This window comes from Dendrobates tinctorius, unplaced genomic scaffold (assembly GCF_039654945.1).
Source record: "Dendrobates tinctorius isolate UK_male_01 unplaced genomic scaffold, ASM3965494v1 ptg000063l, whole genome shotgun sequence".
Lineage (NCBI taxonomy): Eukaryota > Metazoa > Chordata > Amphibia > Anura > Dendrobatidae > Dendrobates > Dendrobates tinctorius.
In genome coordinates, this window is record NW_027361731.1 from 16,929,470 (window position 1) to 16,952,408 (window position 22,939).

At 49.6% G+C, this 22,939-nt stretch overlaps 2 protein-coding genes across 4 annotated transcripts in view; one reads left to right on the forward strand and one right to left on the reverse strand.

Annotated features, from left to right (window-relative positions):
* The window catches only part of LOC141094226 (uncharacterized), a 754,752-nt gene that overhangs the window by 436,922 nt on the left and 294,891 nt on the right, over positions 1-22,939 (forward strand). The window lies entirely within an intron of this gene.
* Positions 1-22,939, reverse strand: part of LOC141094275 (uncharacterized) — a 36,214-nt gene that overhangs the window by 11,981 nt on the left and 1,294 nt on the right. For 2 of the 3 annotated variants that reach the window (XM_073580110.1, XM_073580108.1), the window contains exons 1-6: positions 12,614-12,752; positions 11,976-12,379; positions 4,511-4,690; positions 4,305-4,428; positions 4,128-4,225; positions 3,839-3,929 (exon numbers count right to left, since the gene is read on the reverse strand). In XM_073580110.1, the coding sequence (XP_073436211.1) occupies positions 3,839-3,929; positions 4,128-4,225; positions 4,305-4,428; positions 4,511-4,690; positions 11,976-12,137 (655 nt within the window). In that variant the 5' untranslated portion in view covers positions 12,138-12,379; positions 12,614-12,752. Of the gene's footprint in view, positions 1-3,838; positions 3,930-4,127; positions 4,226-4,304; positions 4,429-4,510; positions 4,691-11,975; positions 12,380-12,613; positions 12,756-22,939 lie in introns of those variants that run through there. The other variant, XM_073580109.1, reaches the window with a different exon arrangement.

The following is a 22,939-nucleotide window of genomic DNA, read 5'->3' on the forward strand; positions in this document are numbered from 1 at the left end:
GGTCCATCGGGTCTCTAGGCTGGGACACGTCATCAAATGGAAGGACCGTTTTTTTCACCACTCTCGCCACCTGGACATCAATCTTCGGGAAGACCCAATTAAACTCCTCTCCTTCCAGGGGGAATCTATGCCTGAGCTCCGACGGGGCTGAGTAGCGCTTCTCTGGGTACTCCCAATCCTGACAGATCATGTCTACTATGCTCTTATGAACTGGGAAACCTGTTTGCCTGGGTCCCTCAAATCCTCCGAACATGCGGTCCTGTGCTGACTGAGTAACTGGTTAGTCCTCTAGGCCCATGGTGGCCCGCACAGCACTGACCAGCTCCTCCACATATTCCGCAGAAAGGAGGTATCTCCTAGTTACAGCTGATTTAGAAGTTCCCAGTTGTTCCCAACTCTGAGCCTGAATTATATGACCTCTCTGATTCGGATTCCGAGTCCTCTAGCTGTATTTTCTGTTTTTTTTGGGGATGGGGAGCCTACAATCGGAGGAGGAGGTGGTGGTGGTGGTGGTGGGGGAGACAGGGCAGCCAAAGAGGTCTGGACCTGATGAGTAACCAGGCTGCTGATTTCGTCAATTAGTGACGGGTGCTCAGCCCTGACCACCATGTCCATGCATGCCTGACACAGTTTTTTCACCCAATTTGAGGGAAGTTTTGAAATGCATATGGCACATTTGGCTGACTTGCTGGTGGTATTGGTGCTTTTGTGGGCAGACTTTTCTCCCTAAAAAAAAGGGGGAGAAGCATTTTGAGGACCTCTATCCCAGGACCGCACCACTAGGACTCACCCCAGGTAACACTCACTGTGGCTGGGGCAGCGCTGGGCTCTGCAGACGCAGGGCAGGAAGAACCGTCCATGCTGACCGGGGATTTAGTCTTACCTGTCGGCGTCTCCCGGCGGGTTAATAAGGGGTTAACCCCGCCCTCAGCGCAGTTTCTAATTTTTCCCCCTGCTCCTCCTTGGGTCCTGGAGCAGGTACAGCTGGTGCTGGCGAGCTCCACGCGCCGGCAGCTGAATGGGGGCCGCCATGATAGGAAGTCGTCAGACATACCCCGGAAGTGACCGCGCGTGACGTCACTTCCGGGTCACCGCACAGCGCGCAACAGGAGGAGACCGGAGAGCTGCGGGAGGCCTCCGGTCGGGGATCACTGGCCCGTTTTACTCCCCCTGGGAGAGTGCAGCTGGGCCAGGAACGGTCCCGAATTCAAGGAAGACGGGAGCAGTCTGGAGGAGGGGAGGCAGCGCCACCGACCACCACTGCCCGGCTTAGGATCCCAGCCACGCTGCAGCAGCCAGCCACACAGCATACCGAACCTCTCCATGCCCCATGGGGGCAGTAAAAGACACTGGTGAGAGGGAGGTGGGTGGGACCTTTTAACCTCTCGTACTTCCTGTCCCCCAATAGGCCGTGGAGACAACCTCCTATGCTGTTGTGGAAGGTTGCTAGAGAAATTTTCAGTTTGTCTGATTTTTCTCTTTTATAGGTATATTTTTGAGTAAAATGTACATTGCTCTTTATTCTATAAACTACTGACATGTCTTCGAATTTCCAAGCACTAAATTTTGTATTTATTTTCAGAAAATGAGAAATTGTCAAAATAACAAAAGAATGCAGTGCTTGCAGACCTCAAATAATGCTAAGAAAACTCAATCATTTAGAAACAACAATACTGCGGTTGCTGAGTGACATTCGAATAAGATGACGTCATCCTGGTTAGTGGAGAGTCGTTTTCGCCCTCTGCCAGTCTGTAACTTTGTTGTCCCAAATGTCTGCTGCTTGACCTTGTTGTAACGGACTGCCGTCTTAGAAATTTTAAGGATGGAGACAACATGAAGCTCACTGTATCCCTATGCCAGTAAAGCCAGAATTGAGCCCTTCTTTTCCTCACTCAAGACTTTTCTCTTCAACTCCTTTGGCATGGTTAAAAGTTATTTTTTCATTCCTATTACTTTTGGGACATTACTAGCACTTGTTTTGCCATCCAGCTTGTCCTACTGCAAGAGGATGGTGAACATCACAGCAGGGTTTTTTATACTTCGTTAAATAATATTTGGTTCAGGTGATCATCTAATCAGAAGCACATTAGGTAGAATGAGGTGGACTCTGGCTGGATTTCAACTGACACTGGAATGGAATGGCTGTCAGACATGTAGAGAAGCTGATTTTTATAAAACTGTGCAGTGGTCTCTTAATTTTTGCTAGAGCTATATATCAGGCTGCGGGAGCATATACCAGGCTAGAGGGACATATACAAGGATGGGGGAGCATATATCAGGCTGGAGGGGCATATACAAAGATGAGGGGGCATATACCAGGCTGGGGGAACATATACTAGGACAGGATAGGGCAGCATAATCGTGGCTGAGGGAGCATATACCAGGAAGCCGAACCTTATACCAGGCTGGGGGAGCATATAATAGGCTGGGGGACCAGGATGGGTGAGCACATGAAAGACTGGGGGACAAGGATGGGGGACTATTTACCAGGCTGGGGAAGCATATACCAGCGGGGAGGAGGATATACCAGGTTTTAGGAGCATACACCAGGCTAGAGCAGCATATAACTTGCTGGGGAAGCATATACCAGGGTGGAGTAGCATATACCAGGGTGGAGTAGCATACATCAGAGTGCAGGAGCACATGCCAGGCTGGGGGAGTATATACAAGGATGTGAGAATATATATCAGGACTAGCTATTGAACCCGTTCTATGCCCAGGTGGTGAGCATTTTTATTGGTACTTTTTTGTGCTATGTTAAAGGGAACCCGTCACCAGAAACAACGTTGTTAACCTGCATATTGACTGCATATTTGCAGGTTAACAGTGCTATTATGCTGCCTGGTGCCCGCACGCAGCCAAATGCAGAAGGGGAAAATGATCTTTATTCTTAGCAGTAGGGTCGTTTCAAAAAAGTTTGCTCATTTCTGCATCAAGATACGTGTTTATTCTTCCCAAGTGATCTCATCCAACAAACACATCACGTAAAGTAGGGTATCAATAATCAATTGTGCACAGAAGGTATAGAGAAACACCTTTGTACATAGAACACCATATGCTGTCATGTCACATCTAACCATGACTACTCTGTAATGTTCTTGTACTGGCATGCTCCTGCACTGTCACTTTCCTAACCAGCCTTCGCAATATAGTCCATGGCTGCGCTGGTGGAGATGCTGCACTAAATTCACAGGGTCACTTAGTTCATTGTGTAAGGGTATGTTTCCATAGTAAGGATTCCTTCAGGATTTGCTGCGGATTGGACTCTGCATACAGCCGCAGGGTGCAATCCGCAGCATTCAGATGTTACAGCATAGTGGAGGGGATTTTATGAAATCCCGTCACCACTATGCGTGCACGGCCACATCCGGCGGCCCTGCGTAACAGGACACGTGGCGCGTCTTTATAGACTGCAGCATGTCTATTTATCTTACGGAGACGCTCAGTCTCCACAAGATAAATAACCCAGTCTATGAATAGGATGCGGTGATTCCGCATGGTTCAATGAACACATTGAGAACAAAAGCCGGCAGCGCTTTGGATGGAGCCGGGTTTCCACTGCGTCCAAAGTGCTGCATATCCGGACAGTGGTCACATACCCTTAGAGTCAAATTACCCAATCTGTTATTACCAGAGCTAACTTGTTACCCAGTTTTGAGTAGATTACCGGACCCTACTTCCATATCCTTTCCTGATCGCCCTACATATTTCTTGTTGACCTAAAAAGGGTTTGGCTTCTCACTTGACTGTCCTTCCAGGACCGGTACGGCCGGTAGAAATTCAACATATAAATACAGTAGAATCTGTGACTTCTCTGCATTTAGTGATCACTATTCACCTGGGTAGTCGTATGTAGGAATCTCCTCTTTACACCGCTCATCACCCCTCACATATGTCTCTGTAGTATTAATATGAGTCAGATCTTCACCCTGAAACAAATATTGTAAAAGTCACAGACAGATGGAGAAATCCCATCTATGATCAGCTCCAATCCTGCCATCTCCACCGCTCTCATTACACAAGTATAAAACATATAATACTGGTGGATAAAACAAGACTGAGCACAAGACCTTCACAGCCGTCTACACATCATAGAGGAGATCTCATGACACCTTCTCTCCATCTACCTGATAATCCTGTGGAGCATTGGGATCTTCTTGTTTATAGTCCTGTGGATGAAGAGGACGGGGACATCTCTCTGGTGTTGTCCTCTTACTGGATAAATCTGGAGGAAACACATACAGGGACTGAATTCATTCTTTACATACAGATAATTATAGGCCGTGTGTATTTAGTCCTATTACCTGGTGATGTGAGGGGCTGGGGAACCTCCATCATGATGTCCTTGTACAGATCTTTGTGTCCTTCTAAATACTCCCACTCCTCCATGGAGAAATATACGGAGACATCCTGACACCGTATAGGAACCTTACATAGACAATTATCCTGTCATACCCCAATCCCTTCACAGCATTACTGTATAATGTCCCAGCATTCCCAGCAGTGTCACCTCTCCAGTCAGCAGCTCAATCATCTTGTAGGTGAGTTCTAGGATCTTCTGGTCATTGATGTCCTCATGTTTCAGGGTGTGAGGTGGAGGCCCTGTGATTGGGCTCAGGAGTCTTCCCCATCCCTCAGACACAGGGGCCTGACAGCAATCACTAGAGGTCTTCTTCACTACTGTGTAATCCTGGTTATGGAGAGACACATTAATAAATCTCAATTCAAACATTTCCAGAGTCCTCACCCCTCTAGCCATGACATATCTGGAGAACTCTTGCAGGAGGTGCTATTGATGAGGAGAGGCTGCCATCTGCTACCCAGCCAAAAATCAGGTGGAACCAAAGTATGCTGGAAGGGTTGCAGGGGGAGTGACTGGATCAGGTGAACCACAGGAAAGACTTCCCAGGTATAAAAGTCCTGCACGCCCATTCATGAGGATATTTGGCACCAGGGAAGGGAGCGGGGCAGACATGCTCCAGAGATACCACTGAGACCAGCGTGGCAGGCCTCAGTGGGGAGTCTATGCCACCCAGATGTCGATCACCATCTGTCAAGGTCTAGATTCCCCATAAGATAACCCCAAAAACAGCTTACACTTGTCAGAGCCAGAAGCTGCGTACACCGCTGGTCAAGTCTCCAAGGCCAACTATGCCTGTCAAGAGCTGACGCCCAGTCCTCTCCGCTTTGAGTCTGAGAGGCTTACGCCAATGGTCAAGCTGAGAAGACCCTTGCACTCCAGCGATTGAGGAGGAACGGTGTGAGTGAGCAGGGCCGTCACTTCCAGCTATCATCAATGGTACCAGGATCAGCTGGGATTAGGAGTATAGGTTGGGAGGAGGCCAGTTGGTGCGTTAGAGGCTCAACGGGCTTTAATACACTATTTCAGGAAGAGACTTGCGGTCTAGTGGGAAAACCCGGTGACCCCTGCTAGAACCAGAATTTTGGGTGAAAACTCAAGTGATGACTCCCAAGACAAGGCGCACCACATTTGTGAAAAGGACACCAACGTTAACTAGTGAAAGACTTTTTTGTTTAGTCTAAGCCTGGAGTTGCCTCTACTGTTAAATTGCATAGCTACTAACACTAATTGTTTGAAAGTTACTGTTGTATATAAATAGCATTATATCAACCCTTGGCTGTTTCCACCTCGTGATCTCTGCTCGTTGCATCCAGACACCTGCATTACTTTTGGCGTATTCGGCAGGATGCAACATCAGACAGAGATGGCGGACCAGTCTGTGAACCAAGCCAGACAAAGGAAATATACACTTGGTGGCTATGCTCAGCAACCTTCCCAAGTTCACAGAGAGCAGTGTGTCGCTGTGGGACTGGGCAAAGATTATGAAAAGCATGCTATGCATGTATCCCCTGACCCCTTCCATTCAGGCCGAGTTAACTCTCCTGACCCTTAATGGGGAGGCCAGACAGACGGTTATGTACTGCCCACTTAGGGATCGAGACACTGTGGAAAAGGTGATAAAAATCTTGGAGGATATGCATGGTGAAGCCATGGACCTAAGGCACCTCAGCATGCGTTTGTTCTAGCGGGTCCAAGGGAAAAGTGAGACCATAGCTTATGCTACTTCATGCTATGCACTGACGGTCCATGTCACCAAAAATACCCAAGATGGAAACTGAAGGCTGGGTCTCTTGGACGAAGTGATGCGGCACCAACTTGTTGCTGGACTGAAGGATCCCTCTCTGAAGCAGACTGTAATGCAGCTGCTTTGCATGTATGTACAGACTTCACTAGGGGATGTTGGTGAGAGAAGAGAGGTCGCACCTGCAGCAAAGTGCAGCTGCACAGCGCCACCAGGTGGCGATAGAGAGTGGTCAAAACGAGCCAAGTCAGTAACGGTCAGTAAGGGTAGTGTTTAAAGGGGAAAACAGAACTCATGGTCAAATACAAGCCGAGGGTCTAAACCAGATGGAAGAAGAAGTACCAGAGATGTGAGACAGAGAGCGATGTCAGAGTTCAAGCTGAGTCATACACAGAGGGGAATACACCCCAGAACAACACTAAGTCAGGCATAGAGAACAGTCAGGCACAAGTAAGGGAAGGCAGAGGTAATAGGAACACGGGGGTATAACTGGTAGGCTGCTCAAGCCAAGGACCAAAGCTACCACTGACACGAGCTTCCTGCAAGAACACCAAGAAATAGCCACCCCCAAACCAAAGAGAGGCAGAAATAGTTATCCCTGCCATGAAGAGGAAAAGAAGAAAGCAAAACCCGACCTGGGTCAGGACACAGATCTTAAAGGAGCACCCATGCCTGAATTCCGGTCTGGGCTTTATTGAGGTCGGGGCCAAAGTTAGAGTCTTGGAGAGAGAGGCTCCAGTTCTCACCCTCGCGGTCTGGAGTCATGAAGGGGTCATGTCTGAGTCAACATGTACTGAGAAAAATGAGGATGAATGAGCTCATGGAGATCAAACATCCAACACTGCGGAGACACCATCACATGTTTCTCAACGCAGTGATTCTAGAGCAAAGCCCCCATCCCTTATTGGAAATATATAAAAATATGCAAAACACAAGCCGCGGAGACACCATCACGTTTCTCAACGCAAGCAATGACTAGCCAGGTCTTTCCCCGGGAAGGAACAACCACGGGAATGGCAGTCTCCAATGAAGGAAACCACCTATGCCAAAACATGGTATCCATCCACAGACAGCTGTTTCGGGGTATTGCCCCTCATCAGTGTGGCGTAGGAAACTGGCCAGTAGGAGCAATGCCTAGTAGAAGACTGTGATAAATGAGGATGAATGAACTTTTGGAGAGAGAGGCTCCAGTTCTCACCCTCGCGGTCTGGAGTCATGAAGGGGTCATGTCTGAGTCAACATGCACTGAGTCCGACTGGGTACGGGAGAGATGTTAAGAGATTTGGGACATTCGAGATGAGCTGTGCAGCAACAAGGGGACCCTTGCCGCCAATCCTCTAGCTGATAATGAGACCTCACGTGAGGGGAGGTCAGAGCGGGAAAGTTGCTCCTTTCAGAACACATCATGTCGCGTATGTAGCTCATCGGTGGAACGCAAGCGAGAGTGTTGAACCTGTGGTGGAAGGGGACACATTTCAAGACACTGTCCAAATCAAGAATGGAGGAGATGGGGTGCCCATTAAACTAATGCAACCCACAGTTGTGGAGAATATTGTGGGGTTTCGAGCGTCAGAGGGAGAAAAGAATTCTGAGGATATTGTCTCTGAGAGACCCATTATCTGGGCTGAATTCAATGGGCAACGCATTCACTGTTTGATGGACACGGAGGCATATTTCCCGAAGTTGCTTGCTCCAGAAAAGAACACAGCATCCGAATGATGGCATCTAATCAACTGCCTATCCCAGGAACAGGAGTAGTGTGGATGTAGTGTTGACAAAGGGGTCTGGAGGCGGAGGACCCACTATAACCCTGGGCATGAATGTGCTAAAAGAAGTGGGACAATTCTTACCTGAGGGCCCAGATAAAAACAATTGGACTCGTGCCACACATGTCCCGGCTAGTAAGAAGGTGTTCCAGCAACTAGTGAGTCAGCGAAATTCAGAAGTTACCTGCTGCCTCCCAGTATCTCGGCAAAGTACTGATACCAACAGAATCCACAGTGACACTATCAGTGGGACAGACTGTACTCACGATGCCGTTACTGGCCCATGTATCCTTAGAAGATGTGGACATCCTTATTGAGCCTATAGAGGGAGAAGAAGCGATCTCCAGATTATTGGTTGACCGCACCCTGGCCAACGTGCGACAGGGACGAGTACCTGTGCGCTGTAAAAATTTAAGAGGAGCTATTCTACAGTTGGTACCCTGACAAGAAGTGGCCCAAGTCTGTAGAATACTGGAAGATCTCCCCAGAGCTGACGCTATAGGACTGACACCTGTGGGAAGAGACCCATGGACCTTTGCGGTGTCGCTTGATAGTCAGGGAAACCGAAGCGAACCACTGGCTGGACTTCACCCCTTGGAACAGATGGAGGCCAGCCTCACGGAGTTAGATAAGTTGTGCAGGTTGAACAGTTATTACAGAGATATTGAGATGTGTTTGCACAGCATCAAGATGATTTAGGGTGCACCCATGCTATTCCTCATGCGATCCCTACAATTACCACTGCTCCCATTCGAGAGTGGTATTGGCAGGTCCCACCTCAGATGTACCAGGAGGAGAAAGAACTGTTGGCCCACATGCTGTGCAATGGTGTGATCTGTGAGAGTCAGAGTCCCTGGGCGGCCCCCCATTGTGTTCGTTCGGAAAAAATAGTACCCTGCATGAGCTTCTGCGTGGACTACCGAAGGCTGAAAGAGTGTACTCCTATCCCTTGCCCAGAATTGAGGAGTCCCTATCTGTGTTAGAAAAAGCCAAATATTTTTCCTCACTTTATTTAGCCAGTGGCTACTGGCACGTCCTGGTGGCTGAGAAGAACTGCCAGAAAACAGCATTTGTCCTCCCTATGGGCCTGTTCGAGTACAACCTGATGCCTTTCGGACTGACGAATGCACCAGGAACCTTTCAGCCGTTTATGGAAAAATGCTTGGCAGGCCTGAACTTTGAAGCCACTTTGATCTATCTGGATGACAATCATTTATTCTGCCACATTTGAAGAGCATCTTCACCGGCTGAAGTAGCTTAGTAAATTGGCCCACACCTGCCGACCTGAGAGAACTGTGAGCATTCCTAGTGCTGGCCGGCTACTACTGCAGGTTCATAAGGGACTTCGCCAAGATTACGGTACCACTCAACGAATTGTCGCGGGGCATGGCTGGGGGAGCCAAATGTCAATCCATTCAATGGGGACCATGACAAGAGGAATCATTTCAGGCATTGACTTCTCACAACTCTTCATGCTGTACACCGATGGAAGCCTATAAGGACTGGGGGCACTATTGGCAGAGTTACAATAAGGAAGAGAGCAAGTGATTATGTATGCCAGTAGGTAACAGAGACAGATAAGAATCCGGATAATTACAATTCGTTCAAACTGAAGATGCTGGTGCTTGTATGGACCATGACTGAGAAATTCACAGTAAAAATACAGTATTTGTTGTGGTTAGAAACACACGTGTGGATGGACAACAACCCACTGGCCCACCTAGAAAATGAGAAGCTGGGAGCGCTAGAACAGCGTTCTGTCGCTAGGATGTCTAAATACCAGTACAAGATTTTCCTAGCAGTCCCAGAATACTCAAGCAGACCACTTGTCCCGAATCACCCAAGCCGGACTGAAGACAGACATAGATGAAGAGCTTGAGGCACATCCCCGATTTTAGGCAGTTTGCTGCGACTGTAGTAACCACTCAGGAGTCTAGAGCAGAGCCCAGACGCATTCAAATTCTTGTCCGTTCAAGGGACTAATGGATACATTTGCAATAGTCCGATTCGTAGCTGACAAGGCTGAGGAAGTGGGTCGCTCTGGTGCAAAGTCCTGATCAGGAAGCTGGCGCTGCTTCATCCTCAAGTACCCTGCAGATCTTAGGCCAGTGGGAAAGGCTCTTCCTGAAAGATGGCCTGCTGTGTGGAAAGATTCAACTCCCTTGAGAATTCGATGTTACCTGGCAAGTAGTGGCTCCAGAAGCGCTGATAATACAGCTGGCTAAAGATGCTCATGAGAGGGGTGCCCACTTCAGTGTAGAGAAGACCTTTAGAGCCCTGCAACAACTGGTGTATGGCTTCAACTGCGGCAGAAGGTCTAAGGAGTTTGACAACTATGTCAGAAGCGAATTCATTCCAACCAAGGGGCCTGCTTCCAGGGGCGAGTAATGGCTGAACTATATTGTATCTAAGGAAATGACAAATCCAGAACCTGGTTGACCAGAAGTTTTGGGAAGTTGAATATTCAAATCGATCCCCAGTGTCAGGAGGACAACTTCAGCCAGGGGACTGTGTATTGGTGTAGGCCAAACGACCTGGGAACAAGTTGGATCATCGTTCGGAGGCGCTACCCTACCGAGTGGTGAGGAAGACTCAACCGAATAACTCAGTCTACAAAATTTTTCCTGAGGGAGATGATGTCGTAGCACCTCAGGTGTTGCACAGGAATAAGCTGCGACCCTGCTCTTCTGAAGCAGAAGACCATAATGAGGCATGGCTCCCAACAGAAGTAACTGAGGTCACGCAAAGCGGAGTCTTAGAGGAAGAGAAAGAATGACTTGCAGGGCCGATGAGTTCACTAGAGATGTCGTTGCTGCTCTCGAGTGGGAGAGAAAACTAACTTGGAGTCAGTTTGCCACCTGCTGAGTCTCTAGGTACTGGCTGAGTCTCCAGGTACCCCAGACGCACAGGAAGAGTTCAGGTGGACTGAGCTGGCCAATGACGGAACTCCCCCTGTCTGGTCTCACATACATCAGAATACCAAGGAGTTCAACTGTTGGCCGAACTCGGCCTACCTGTGGGGAAACTCCGAACTCGAAAGAATTAGGCTATGTACACACGTTTCGGAATTGCCACAGAAATTTCCGCGGGAATTCCATTCCGCTGGAAATATGTGAGAAAACCGCATTTTAATTCCCGCCTATTTCCCATGGAAAAACTATCGATTTGCAAGCGTAATTAGCTTGCAAAATGCTAGCGCTTTCCAAGCGATCTGTAGCATCGCTTGGAAAACTGATTGACAGGTTGGTCACACTCTTCAAACATAGTGTTTGACGAGTGTGACCAACTTTTTACTATTGAGGCTGCCTGTGCAGCATCAGTAGTAAAAAGATCTAATGTTTAAAATAAAAAATAAAAAAAAATAAAAAAAATCAATCGTGTTTTTCTCACCTTCCAACGTCTCGGTCATCACGATGTTCCCGGGAGGTCCCATTCCCAGTGATGCATTGCGCCAATGACCTTTGATGATGTAGCGGTCTCGCGAGACTGCTACGGTATCGCAAGACCGCGACGTCAAAGGTCATTGGCGCAATGCATCACTGGGAACGGGACCTGCCGGGAGCATCGCTGAGGCCTGCTGAAGCTGCGAGGGACATCAGAAGGTGAGAATATGACGATCTTTTTATTTTAATTCTATTTTTTACAGGGATATGGTATCCAGGGCCTGCAGGAGAATCTCCTCTCCCCCAGACCGTGGGTACCATCCGCAAATGTTCTGCTTACTTTTCGCATGGTGGGCACAGCCCCATGTAGAATGTATGCAGAACAATGCATTCCTATGTGGGCGGATTTTCCTGCGATTCCGAACAAAGAATGAGCATGCTGCGTATTTTTCCGTGATGCAATTCCACCGCAGAAAAATCCACAGCATTAGCACAGCATGTGTGGAATGCCATAGGATTGCATGGGATGCTTTTTTTTGCGTTTTAGCGTCAAAATCGCGCGTTTAAAAAGCGCCACGAAAACACAAAAAAAAAACGCTACACGTGAACACTCACCCGAGGACTGGCGTTGCAGGCCTCAGAGGGAGTCTACGCCACCCAGGTGTTGTTCACCACATGGCAAGGTCTGGATTCCCCAGAAGATATCCCCAAGAATGGCTTACACTGGTCAGATACAGAAGCTGCACCCTGCGCTGGTCAATTCTCTGAGGCTCAACTATGCCTCTCAAGAGCTGAAGCCCAGTCCTCTTCGCCTTGAGCCTGAGAGACTTCCGCCGATGGTCAAGCCGAGGAGAGCCGTGTGGAGAATGCGACAGGAGAGTCATGCCTGCGATTTCAGAGGAACGGTGCAAGTAAGCAGGGCTGTCACTTCCAGTTATCGACAATGGTCAGCTGGGATTAGGAGTACAGGTTGGAAGGGGGCCGGTTGGTGCGTGGGAGGCTCAATGGGCTTCAATAGACTGCATCAGGAAGACTTGCGGCCTAGCGGGAAAACCCGGTGACCCCCGCTAGGGCCAGAGCTTTGAGTGAGAACTCACATGGTGACTCCCAAGTCTAGGCGCACCACCTTTGTGAAAAGGACACAAGCGTTAAATAGTAAAAGACTTTCTTGTTTATTCTAATCCTGTTGTTATTCCCTCTACTGTAAGATTGCATAGATACTAACACTAATTGATTAAAAGTTACTGCTGTATATAAATAGCATTATATCAACCCCTGACTGTTTCCACCTCGTGAACGCTGCTCGGTGCATCCAGACTCCTGCATTACAGTGTAATGTGATGTCATCAGAGTCTCTCACCTCTCCAGTAAGCCGGAAGAGGATCTCTAGGGTGAGGTGTAGTATCCTCTCCGCCATCTTGTCTCTGTCCATATCCATCCTTGAAGGGTCAAGGCCGATTGTGTTGGAGATGTCAATGCGAAAGATAAAATTTATCAGGAACCTGAATGAAAAGAAGGTGAAATTATGTAATATCATCCAAAATACTATGGAAAAAACCCCAACAAATTACTGCGTTGGTGCTGCTAGCTGAGAGCAATAACCTGATATGTAAAGTTCAGACTGTAACATCATTACAGGCGCCTCTTCATGGTCTTCCCTCTTCTTCCATGCAGGGACACCAGTTTGCTCTCCCTCCATGCAGGGACGCCGGCATATTCACCACCCCAGTCACACAGAGCGGTCCCTGGCATGCTCCCTGCTTCCTGGCCTGTGTCTGCGCACTGCACCTCCCAGTGCACGCTCCCCTGTTCTTAAAGGGGCAGCTTTTCCACATAGTAAAATGCCTCCAGACAACAGCTGGGAGGCATTTAGTTTAAGAGTACACCTGCAAGAAGGATCCCAACCAATAGCTGGGAGGCATCTTGTTTTAAAGGCACCTTCCCCAATAGGGTGATGTCAAGCACTACATTGAATTATTAGTAAGTGAGGGGTTCTCTGAGGGAAATTGTGAGTTCTCCTGGTACTGATGTGGCCAATGTCCTGAACCCGTAGTCCCTGGTCCTTGTGCAACCAGTCCTGAATCCGAAGTCCCTGATCCTGGTGAGGCCAGTTCCTGAACCTTGTCCACGTCCTGTGAATGGCCAGTTCCTGAATAAGTATCCGAGACCTGTGTGTCTGAATGTGTGATATCAGAGTCCCCCGTATACCCGGACTGCTACAACCAGTCTCCGAATTAGGCCAGGGAGTGTGATGTGAGAAACTCGCACGAGTCTCTCACATCAATACCCGGCACTGCCGCTGGCACTTGGGACTGGAGTGTGCGGCTGTATGTATTTCTATGCAGCCGCACATTCCGGTTCTGAGTGTCGTCGGCAGTGCCAAGTATTGATGTGAGACTCATGCAAATTTCTCATATCACACTCACTCGTGTAACCCCAGCGTTAATCTGTGTCAGTAACCGTTCTATAGAGGATCCAGAACTTACTAGTCTGAAAGGAGCCCTAGTCCTATCCGTGTCTGCGTACCTGACCCTTGGGGTAACCAGCTGCAGTACCGTGGTACCTGGTGGCTACCTGCAGCCAGGACTGTGGAGTCGGAGAGTCAGAGTCGGTGCTCATTTTGGTGGAGTCGGAGTCGGTATAAAATGGACCGACTCCTAAAATATATAATAAATTGGGTACAGTAATTCAATGCAGAATATGCTGAATAATTTTTCATAGGAGTTTGGGAAAGTTATGAAATGTCCTATAAATGGCTGTTCTATTCCTGATCTAAGGCTACATTCACACACAGGGTTTTTCCTGTGTTTTTTGAGGATACGTTTTTCAGCTGCAAAAGCAGATCATCTTTTTAAAAAACTGCATCACCTGAAAGGTTTTTGAGCTAATAGATAATGTTTTCAATAGCAAAAGCAGATTAGAAATCTGCTCTATCCATTTATCCATATCTGTCTATCCATATCGTATCTGTACCAAAAATAATGAAAACCGGGTAGTACACCAATATATATTCTGCTCTATCTAAATATCTTGATTATTGGATCATAAAAATGATTAAATGTCTGAGGTTCACATTGTACTACAATAAATTTTTCACTTAAATATAAGCAATATGTGTGGGAGTCGGAGTCGGAGTCGTGGAGTCGGAGTCTGTGTAAGGGAAATTGAGGAGTCGGAATCGGAATCGCAGGTTTGGCTTACCGACTCCACAGCCCTGCCTGCAGCCAAGACTTACTCCACCATCAGGAGCTCCAGTGAACACCTGGTAGCCCGCTACGCCCTCTCCTCTATCATGCTGGACTTCTACGTTTGAGAGCTGTGTGCATTTCACCCTTATGTTTGTTGGACTTATGCACCCTAGTGCTGTGTGCATGCTGATTTACTACATCATCGTGGGACAGCCTCATTAATCCGGTATACTTGTTGACATATCTGCTGCTGGACTCCTACGTTCTGTGCCCTGTGCACACTTCAGTATTAGTACTGTTGGACTGGTTATTATTAGCGGTCTTACCCCACTCTTCGGTCACTTAGGACATTTCCATATTGTGCTGAATTATCCTTAATATTGCGGAAAGTGTACTGCCAGTTCTGCTTTACCTGCATTATTCCATACTGTGCTGTGTTTCTGTTGCTGTTGCAGGAAGGGCTCTGTTTAGTTTTGTCACTCTTGTGCAATATACTTATTTACATCAACTTTGGTCTCAGTCTCATTGTCCCACGCAATCAGATTCCGTAGTACCCATATAATTATTACAACGGACGTGGGAAGGATGCCTACGGTAAATGTTATTTATATTACTATTTTGTGCTGTATGACTACCTGGATTAAAGGTGTAATTATTCAAAGATTGAAAATTGTTATTTTTTTATATTTTTGCCAAAATGTCTGCATTTTTTATAAATAAAAGCAAAACATATAAACCTAAATTTAACGCTAACAAAATACAATGATTCATGAAAAAAAAAATCTTAAAAACACTGAAATATCTGGATAAGTTTCCATGTTTTGCCACATTCTGTAAATTAACATGTTAGATTTGAAAATTTTGTCTTGGTCAAAAAGAGGAAAAAAACCCTGCAATAAATCATTATTCTAACTGTTCTTTGTATTTTATAGGAAGAAAAAAAAACTCTGACTTTAATTTAGCTCTAGAATGCAAGTACATAGGAATACACTGGTATATAGAAATGCATCTCTATGTACCAGTGCAAGAAGTTGTGTGTTTGAATCACCAGGACCCACACTTGCAGAAAAGTGAAGAATGAGTTAAGTACAGCACAGAGATGCCGGTATCCCTCATAGTTAGGGTACCGTTACACCTAGCGATGCACCAGCGATCCCGACCAGCGATATGACGCGGTCAGGATCGCTGGTGCATCGCTAGGTGGTCGCTAGTGAGCTGCCACACAGGCAGATCTCACCAGCGCATCGCTGGGGACGGGGGTCGCTACTTACCTGTCAGACGCGGCGATCCTGCGTCCTCCCGCCCGGCTCCACGCGTCGCTCATCGTCACAGCAGGAAGCGCCGCAGGAAGTGACCGACGAGAAATGATCCAGGAGCTTCTCGCGCGATCAGCGATAACCAGCGGGGGAGCCGGTCGGAGGTAAGTATCACATGCAGCGATATCGCTAGCAATATCGCTGCAACGTCACAAAATCGGTGACTTTACAGCGATATTGCTAGCGATATCGCAGTGCGTAACGGGGGCCTTAGAGAAGGAACTAGTGATCACTAACCACAGAGAGCTGGGAGGAGAGGAGGCGACTTAAAGAAACAGAGTGAGAGGCGGGATGTTACACTGAACTAGTGATGGGAAGTTCGGCTCTTTTTGGCGATCCGGCTCATTCGGCTCCGCTCACCATAAAGAGCCGGCTCTTTTAACGGCTCTTTTTTTAATATTAATCCGTTTTCCACAGTCCTCGTTCCAGGTCTTTGCCTGTAAAGTGAGGGCCTCATTCTCCACCTATATAAGGATCTAGTGACGCAGTGTTGACTGTTATTCAGCATTGCTGTCTCCTCAGATTGTCAGCTCTTGTGATCAGGCCCTGGCTCCCTGGTTGCAGACAGTCTTACCATGTATTGCTTTCTAATCTGTGGCGTTTTTTGTACATGTCCTGTCTGGATTAGTAAGTGCTGCAATCTGTGTTGGCGCTGTATAAGGCCGGGGTCACACTGGCGAGGAATACAGCCGAGTGAGAGGCGCTAAAAGCACGCATTAGACATGGACCAATGATTCTCTATGGGGTCCCTCACACCAGCCGTATAGTTCTCATCCGTATTCTACGGTCCGTGCTAATCGCAGCATGCTGAGATTGTCAGCGTACTACGGCCGTAGTACGCCAATGCAAGTCTATGGGTGCGCAAAAAATACGGATTACACATGGACCACACATATGACTTGCGAGAAATACGCACCCAGTGTCCTTTAGAAAAGCCAGCAATTCAGTGCGCTATACAGTAAACTCACACTGACAGGTTAAATAAAGAAATGAAAGAATAGATATAGACACACATAGAATACACATATATATATATATATATATATATATATATATATATATATACACATACATGCATTCTATGAGTCTATATCTATTCTTTGGTTTCTGTTATAAACCCTGTCATAGGGCTCCATTATATGTCCATTTTGCAAGCCTGTGAGAAAATCTCACCATACGGATTACATACGGATGCTGACATGCGCAAAATACGCGACCACACCTTGCTTACGGATGACATACGGAGCACTGTTTAGGGGCCATTCATCCGTATTACGCATGTAAAATACTGACCGTATTTTGCATTGTTTAGTGTGACCCCGGTCTAATCCGTAAAAGGTATGTTGGAAGCACTGTGCCAACACACACACTCCAAAATATGTAAGCAACGCCTACTGAATAGTAAAATCAGACACTAAGAGCAGCTGCCTGGCCGGGGTGCTCGGTGTCGCACCCTCACTGATCAGACATTGCTGACCTATTCTAAGGTTAGCCAGCATTAAAGTCATGGACAACCTCGCAGGTGCACTTATTTGTAGCCTGCAGAATGATTTGGACTAGGGCCAGTTTTGTTTCCATATTACACTGAAAGCTCCTTTCTGTTCCCCACTGGCACCTTCCTCCTGACTCCCCTATTACTGCAGTGTAATAAAGTCAAGTGCCGTGAGAATAGTTTCATATCGGCCCTGGTGATCTGATAATGACCCAGCAGTAGCCCAGCGGGACGTCTATTCCCCCAGACTAGTCGTCCGCACCTTCATTGCTGTAGGCATTCCCTCTTGGACGCGATTTATTCGCATCCGTGTTTTTCCTGCAAATGGATGAAAACGCATGGAACTGCACCCTGATCAGGATCTGGTTGGAAATGTGAAATTCTGACTTCTGGGGCAGAGGATAGGGGGAGAGGGAGGAGAGAGAGAGAGAGGAAAGGGGAGAGAGAGGGGAGAGAGAAGAGAGAGAGACTGGTGAAAGACAGTGGGCCTCGGAGCCTTCGCAGTATGAAATCCACATGCAGATTGGACGCAGGCATCCTGATTCAGGTGCGTCTACAGTGACAATCATATGTTTTTGCTGACACATATCAGGATGTCTGCAGATTTTTTTTTAACACCCAAAATTCGCAACAAGCTGCGTTTTGGGAGAACATGGAAAATCCTGATGCCTCCTGATGCAAACGCAGCTCCGTGCCTCCCTATGTTAAGTATAGGGATGTAATCTGGAGCAGGATTGCTACGCTTCACAACGCACCGTACCACAACACTAGTGTGATCGCAGCCCCACTCGTGCAGCCCCTAACCAGGTGCCCCCATGTCATATACATGCTCCCAATACATTTTATTATCATCACCACACTGTAACACAGGGCACAAGCCCTTCTAGTGAGGCGGGAAGGATCACTATGACAGAGCAGCATGCGGACATAGTCTAGATTGTGTCTGCAGTCTGTTCCCATACAGCACATCCCTCGCTTCCGAGCATCAGTGCCGCAACACGGACCCCTGCTCACGGACCCGTGTCCTCCTGGATCCGTGCTCCATAGAGCTCCATGTTAATTCCAGACGTGTACCCGCGGATCCGTGCGTCTCCCTGCGCCTGCGTGTTTTTCTGATGACACAAAACTGCAACAAGTTGCGTTTTTGTGCGTCTGATAAAATATGCAGACACAGCGATCCGTGGGAAAACGGTGACAACTGGATGCACAGTCCCATCCGTCACCACTGAAAGTCAATGGAGACGAAAACGGATCCGTGTGCATCCAAAATATGCAAGTGTGACACCAGCTTAACCTTATAAGGCCATGTGCACACGGTGCGGATTCTGCTGCGGATCCGCAGCGTTTCAGGCTCTGCAGCAGCTTTAGCTGCGTTGTACAGTACCATTGTTTTCAATGGTAAACTGAAAACCGCTGTGCACATGCTGCAGATTTTTCCACGTGGATTTGCTGCGGGTTCAAATCCACAGCATGTCAATTCTTTGTGCGGAATCCGCTGCGGTTTCAAACCTCCATTGTAGAGGTGTGAAACCGCAGGCTAATCCGCAGATCTTTTTTACCTGCGGATTTTTCCAAATCCGCAGCACCAAAAATTATGTGTGCACATGGCCTAATTATTGGGGCTGGACCTAGATCTCTCCACAGTCTTGCCTGAGATCACTTTATTATATTGCTTACCCTTAAGCGGGAGTCACACATAGCAATCTCGCTAGCGATATTGCTGCGGAGTCACAACTTTTGTGACGTAACAGCGATCTCACCAGCGAGATCGCTGTGTGTGACAGCGATCAGCGAGCGGCCCCCCTGCCGGTATCGCTGGAAGAAACCTCTGGACACTTTTTGGTCGCTGGTCTCCCGCTGGCCAGCACGCATCGCTGCGTGTGACAGGCGGGAGACCAGCGATCAGCTGTAAAAAATAGAATTTAAATAAAAAATATAGTTATTCTCACCTTCCAACTTCCCGCGCAGCCATCCTCTCTCCACGCTCTGGTCCCAGTGATCCTTTGCACGAACGACCGCGAGACTTCGCGCTCCCGCGAGACCGTGACATCTCGCGGTCATTCTCGCAAAGGATTCCTGGGACCGGAGCGTGGAGAGAGGCAGGATGGCTGAGCGGGACGTCGGAAGGTGAGAATAACTATATTTTTTTATTTAAATTCTATTTTTTACAGGGACGGCAAGCGATGCTGTGTGACAGCTCACCAGCGATCCTGACACCTTGATATCGGTGTCGGTATCGCTGGTAAGTCGCTATGTGTGACTCCAGCTTTACCCTCCCCTCAGCAAGAACTGACGCTTCTCCCTGTAGGGTTCCTGTCCTGTATCCTCTTCACTCACTCAGTGCTGCACTGCTGCTGAGGCTGAGCTGAGCTGAGAATAGTATAATATACTATAGTATATGTGAGAGTCTACATGAGACCAATTTGCTGTCACTTGAGTTTAACCCCTCTACAGTCACATGCCATATACAGTATGCCATGCATGCATGTCTGAAGCTAGGAGGAGTATATCACTTTAAATATTTCCACTCACTCCAGCACAGACAGCACACATTTCCCTCTCTGTCTTCTGACAGCTCCGCCTCCTCCCAGATAAATCACCGCCACTGCCTGGCGCCAGAAAAAGAAAAAAAAAAAAAGAACCGGCTCATTCACAGTGCAGTGCCGGCTCATTTCGTTCCCAGCGGGGAGCCGGCTCTTTGAATCGGATCGTTCATGAACGACACATCACTACACTGAACGCCCAAATTGGGACTGTGCTGCTAGATGGTTGGAAGCAATGAATAATGGGGAATCTCCAGCACCGACCTCCACCTGCAGAGCCGCACTCCACATAGAGAATAATGGAGCCTCCGGCACTGACCTCCACCCGCAGAGCCGCACTCCACATAGAGAATAATGGAGCCTCCGGCACCGACCTCCACCCGCAGAGCCGCACTCCCCATAGAGAATAATGGAGCCTCCGGCACTGACCTCCATCCGCAGAGCCACACTCCACATAGAGAATAATGGAGCCTCCAGCACCGACCTCCACCCGCAGAGCCACACTCCACATAGAGAATAATGGAGCCTCCAGCACCGACCTCCACCCGCAGAGCCGCACTCCACATAGAGAATAATGGAGCCACCAGCCCCGACCTCCACCCACAGAGCCGCACTCCACATAGAGAATAATGGAGCCTCCAGCACCGACCTCCACCTGCAGAGCCACACTCCACATAGAGAATAATGGAGCCTCCGGCACCGACCTCCACTCGCAGAGCCCCACTCCACATAGAGAATAATGGAGCCTCCAGCACCGACCTCCACCCGCAGAGCCGCACTCCACATAGAGAATAATGGAGCCACCAGCCCCGACCTCCACCCGCAGAGCCGCACTCCACATAGAGAATAATGGAGCCTCCAGCACCTACCTCAACCCGCAGAGCCCCACTCCACAGAGAATAATGGAGCCTCCAGCACCTACCTCCACCCGCAGAGCCGCACTCCACAGAGAATAATGGAGCCTCCAGCACCTACCTCCACCCGCAGAGCCGCACTCCACATAGAGAATAATGGAGCCTCCAGCACCGACCTCCACCCGCAGAGCCGCACTCCACAGAGAATAATGGAGACTCCGGCACCGACCTCCACCCGCAGAGCCGCACTCCACATATAGAATAATGAAGCCTCCAGCACCGACCTCCACCCGCAGAGCCGCACTCCACATAGAGAATAATGGAGCCTCCGGCACCTACCTCCACCCGCAGAGCCGCACTCCACAGAGAATAATGGATCCTCCAGCACCGACCTCCACCCGCAGAGCCACACTCCACATAGAGAATAATGGAGCCTCCAGCACCGACCTCCACCCGCAGAGCCGCACTCCACATAGAGAATAATGGAGCCTCCAGCACCGACCTCCACCCGCAGAGCCGCACTCCACATATAGAATAATGAAGCCTCCAGCACCGACCTCCACCCGCAGAGCCGCACTCCACATAGAGAATAATGGAGCCTCCAGCACCTACCTCCACCCGCAGAGCCGCACTCCACAGAGAATAATGGATCCTCCGGCACCGACCTCCACCCGCAGAGCCACACTCCACATAGAGAATAATGGAGCCTCCAGCACCGACCTCCACCCGCAGAGCCGCACTCCACAGAGAATAATGGAGACTCCGGCACCGACCTCCACCCGCAGAGCCGCACTCCACATATAGAATAATGAAGCCTCCAGCACCGACCTCCACCCGCAGAGCCGCACTCCACATAGAGAATAATGGAGCCTCCGGCACCTACCTCCACCCGCAGAGCCGCACTCCACAGAGAATAATGGATCCTCCAGCACCGACCTCCACCCGCAGAGCCACACTCCACATAGAGAATAATGGAGCCTCCAGCACCGACCTCCACCCGCAGAGCCGCACTCCACATAGAGAATAATGGAGCCTCCAGCACCGACCTCCACCCGCAGAGCCGCACTCCACATATAGAATAATGAAGCCTCCAGCACCGACCTCCACCCGCAGAGCCGCACTCCACATAGAGAATAATGGAGCCTCCGGCACCTACCTCCACCCGCAGAGCCGCACTCCACAGAGAATAATGGATCCTCCGGCACCGACCTCCACCCGCAGAGCCGCACTCCACATAGAGAATAATGGAGCCTCCAGCACCGACCTCCACCCGCAGAGCCGCACTCCACAGAGAGAATAATGGAGCCTCCAGCACCAACCTCCACCCGCAGAGCCGCACTCCACAGAGAGAATAATGGAGCCTCCAGCACCGACCTCCACCCGCAGAGCCGCACTCCACAGAGAGAATAATGGAGTCTCCAGCACCGACCTCCACCCGCAGAGCTAGTGGGCATCAATACATGTTGGGTCATCCGTGACTATGCTATGCGGTACTCTAAAGCAGTTCCCCTGAGAATCTTCACTGCAAAAAGCCCCCCAGACCCCTCACTAGCCTCCCCCCTGTGGGACGCAGCCCCCCAATCCACCTCACTAGCCTCCCCCTGTGGGACGCAGCCCCCCGTCACCTCACTAGCCTCCCCCGGTGGGACGCAGCCCCCCAGTCCACTCACTAGCCTCCCCCTGTGGGACGCAGCCCCCCAGTCCACTCACTAGCCTCCCCCTGTGGGACGCAGCCCCCCAGTCCACTCACTAGCCTCCCCCTGTGGGACGCAGCCCCCCAGTCCACTCACTAGCCTCCCCCTGTGGGACGCAGCCCCCCAGTCCACTCACTAGCCTCCCCCTGTGGGACGCAGCCCCCCAGTCTCCTCACTAGCCTCCCCCTGTGGGACGCAGCCCCCCAGTCCCCTCACTAGCCTCCCCCTGTGGGACGCAGCCCCCCAGTCCCCTCACTAGCCTCCCCCTGTGGGACGCAGCCCCCCAGTCCCCTCACTAGCCTCCCCCTGTGGGACGCAGCCCCCCAGTCCCCTTCACTAGCCTCCCCCTGTGGGACGCAGCCCCCCAGTCCCCTCACTAGCCTCCCCCTGTAGGACGCAGCCCCCCAGTCCCCTCACTAGCCTCCCCCTGTAGGACGCAGCCCCCCAGTCCTCTCACTAGCCTCCCCCCGTGGGACGCAGCCCCCTCACCAGCCTCCCCCTGTAGGACGCAGCCCCCCCAGTCCCCTCACTAGCCTCCCCCTGTAGGACGCAGCCCCCCAGTCCCCTCACTAGCCTCCCCCTGTGGGACGCAGCCCCCC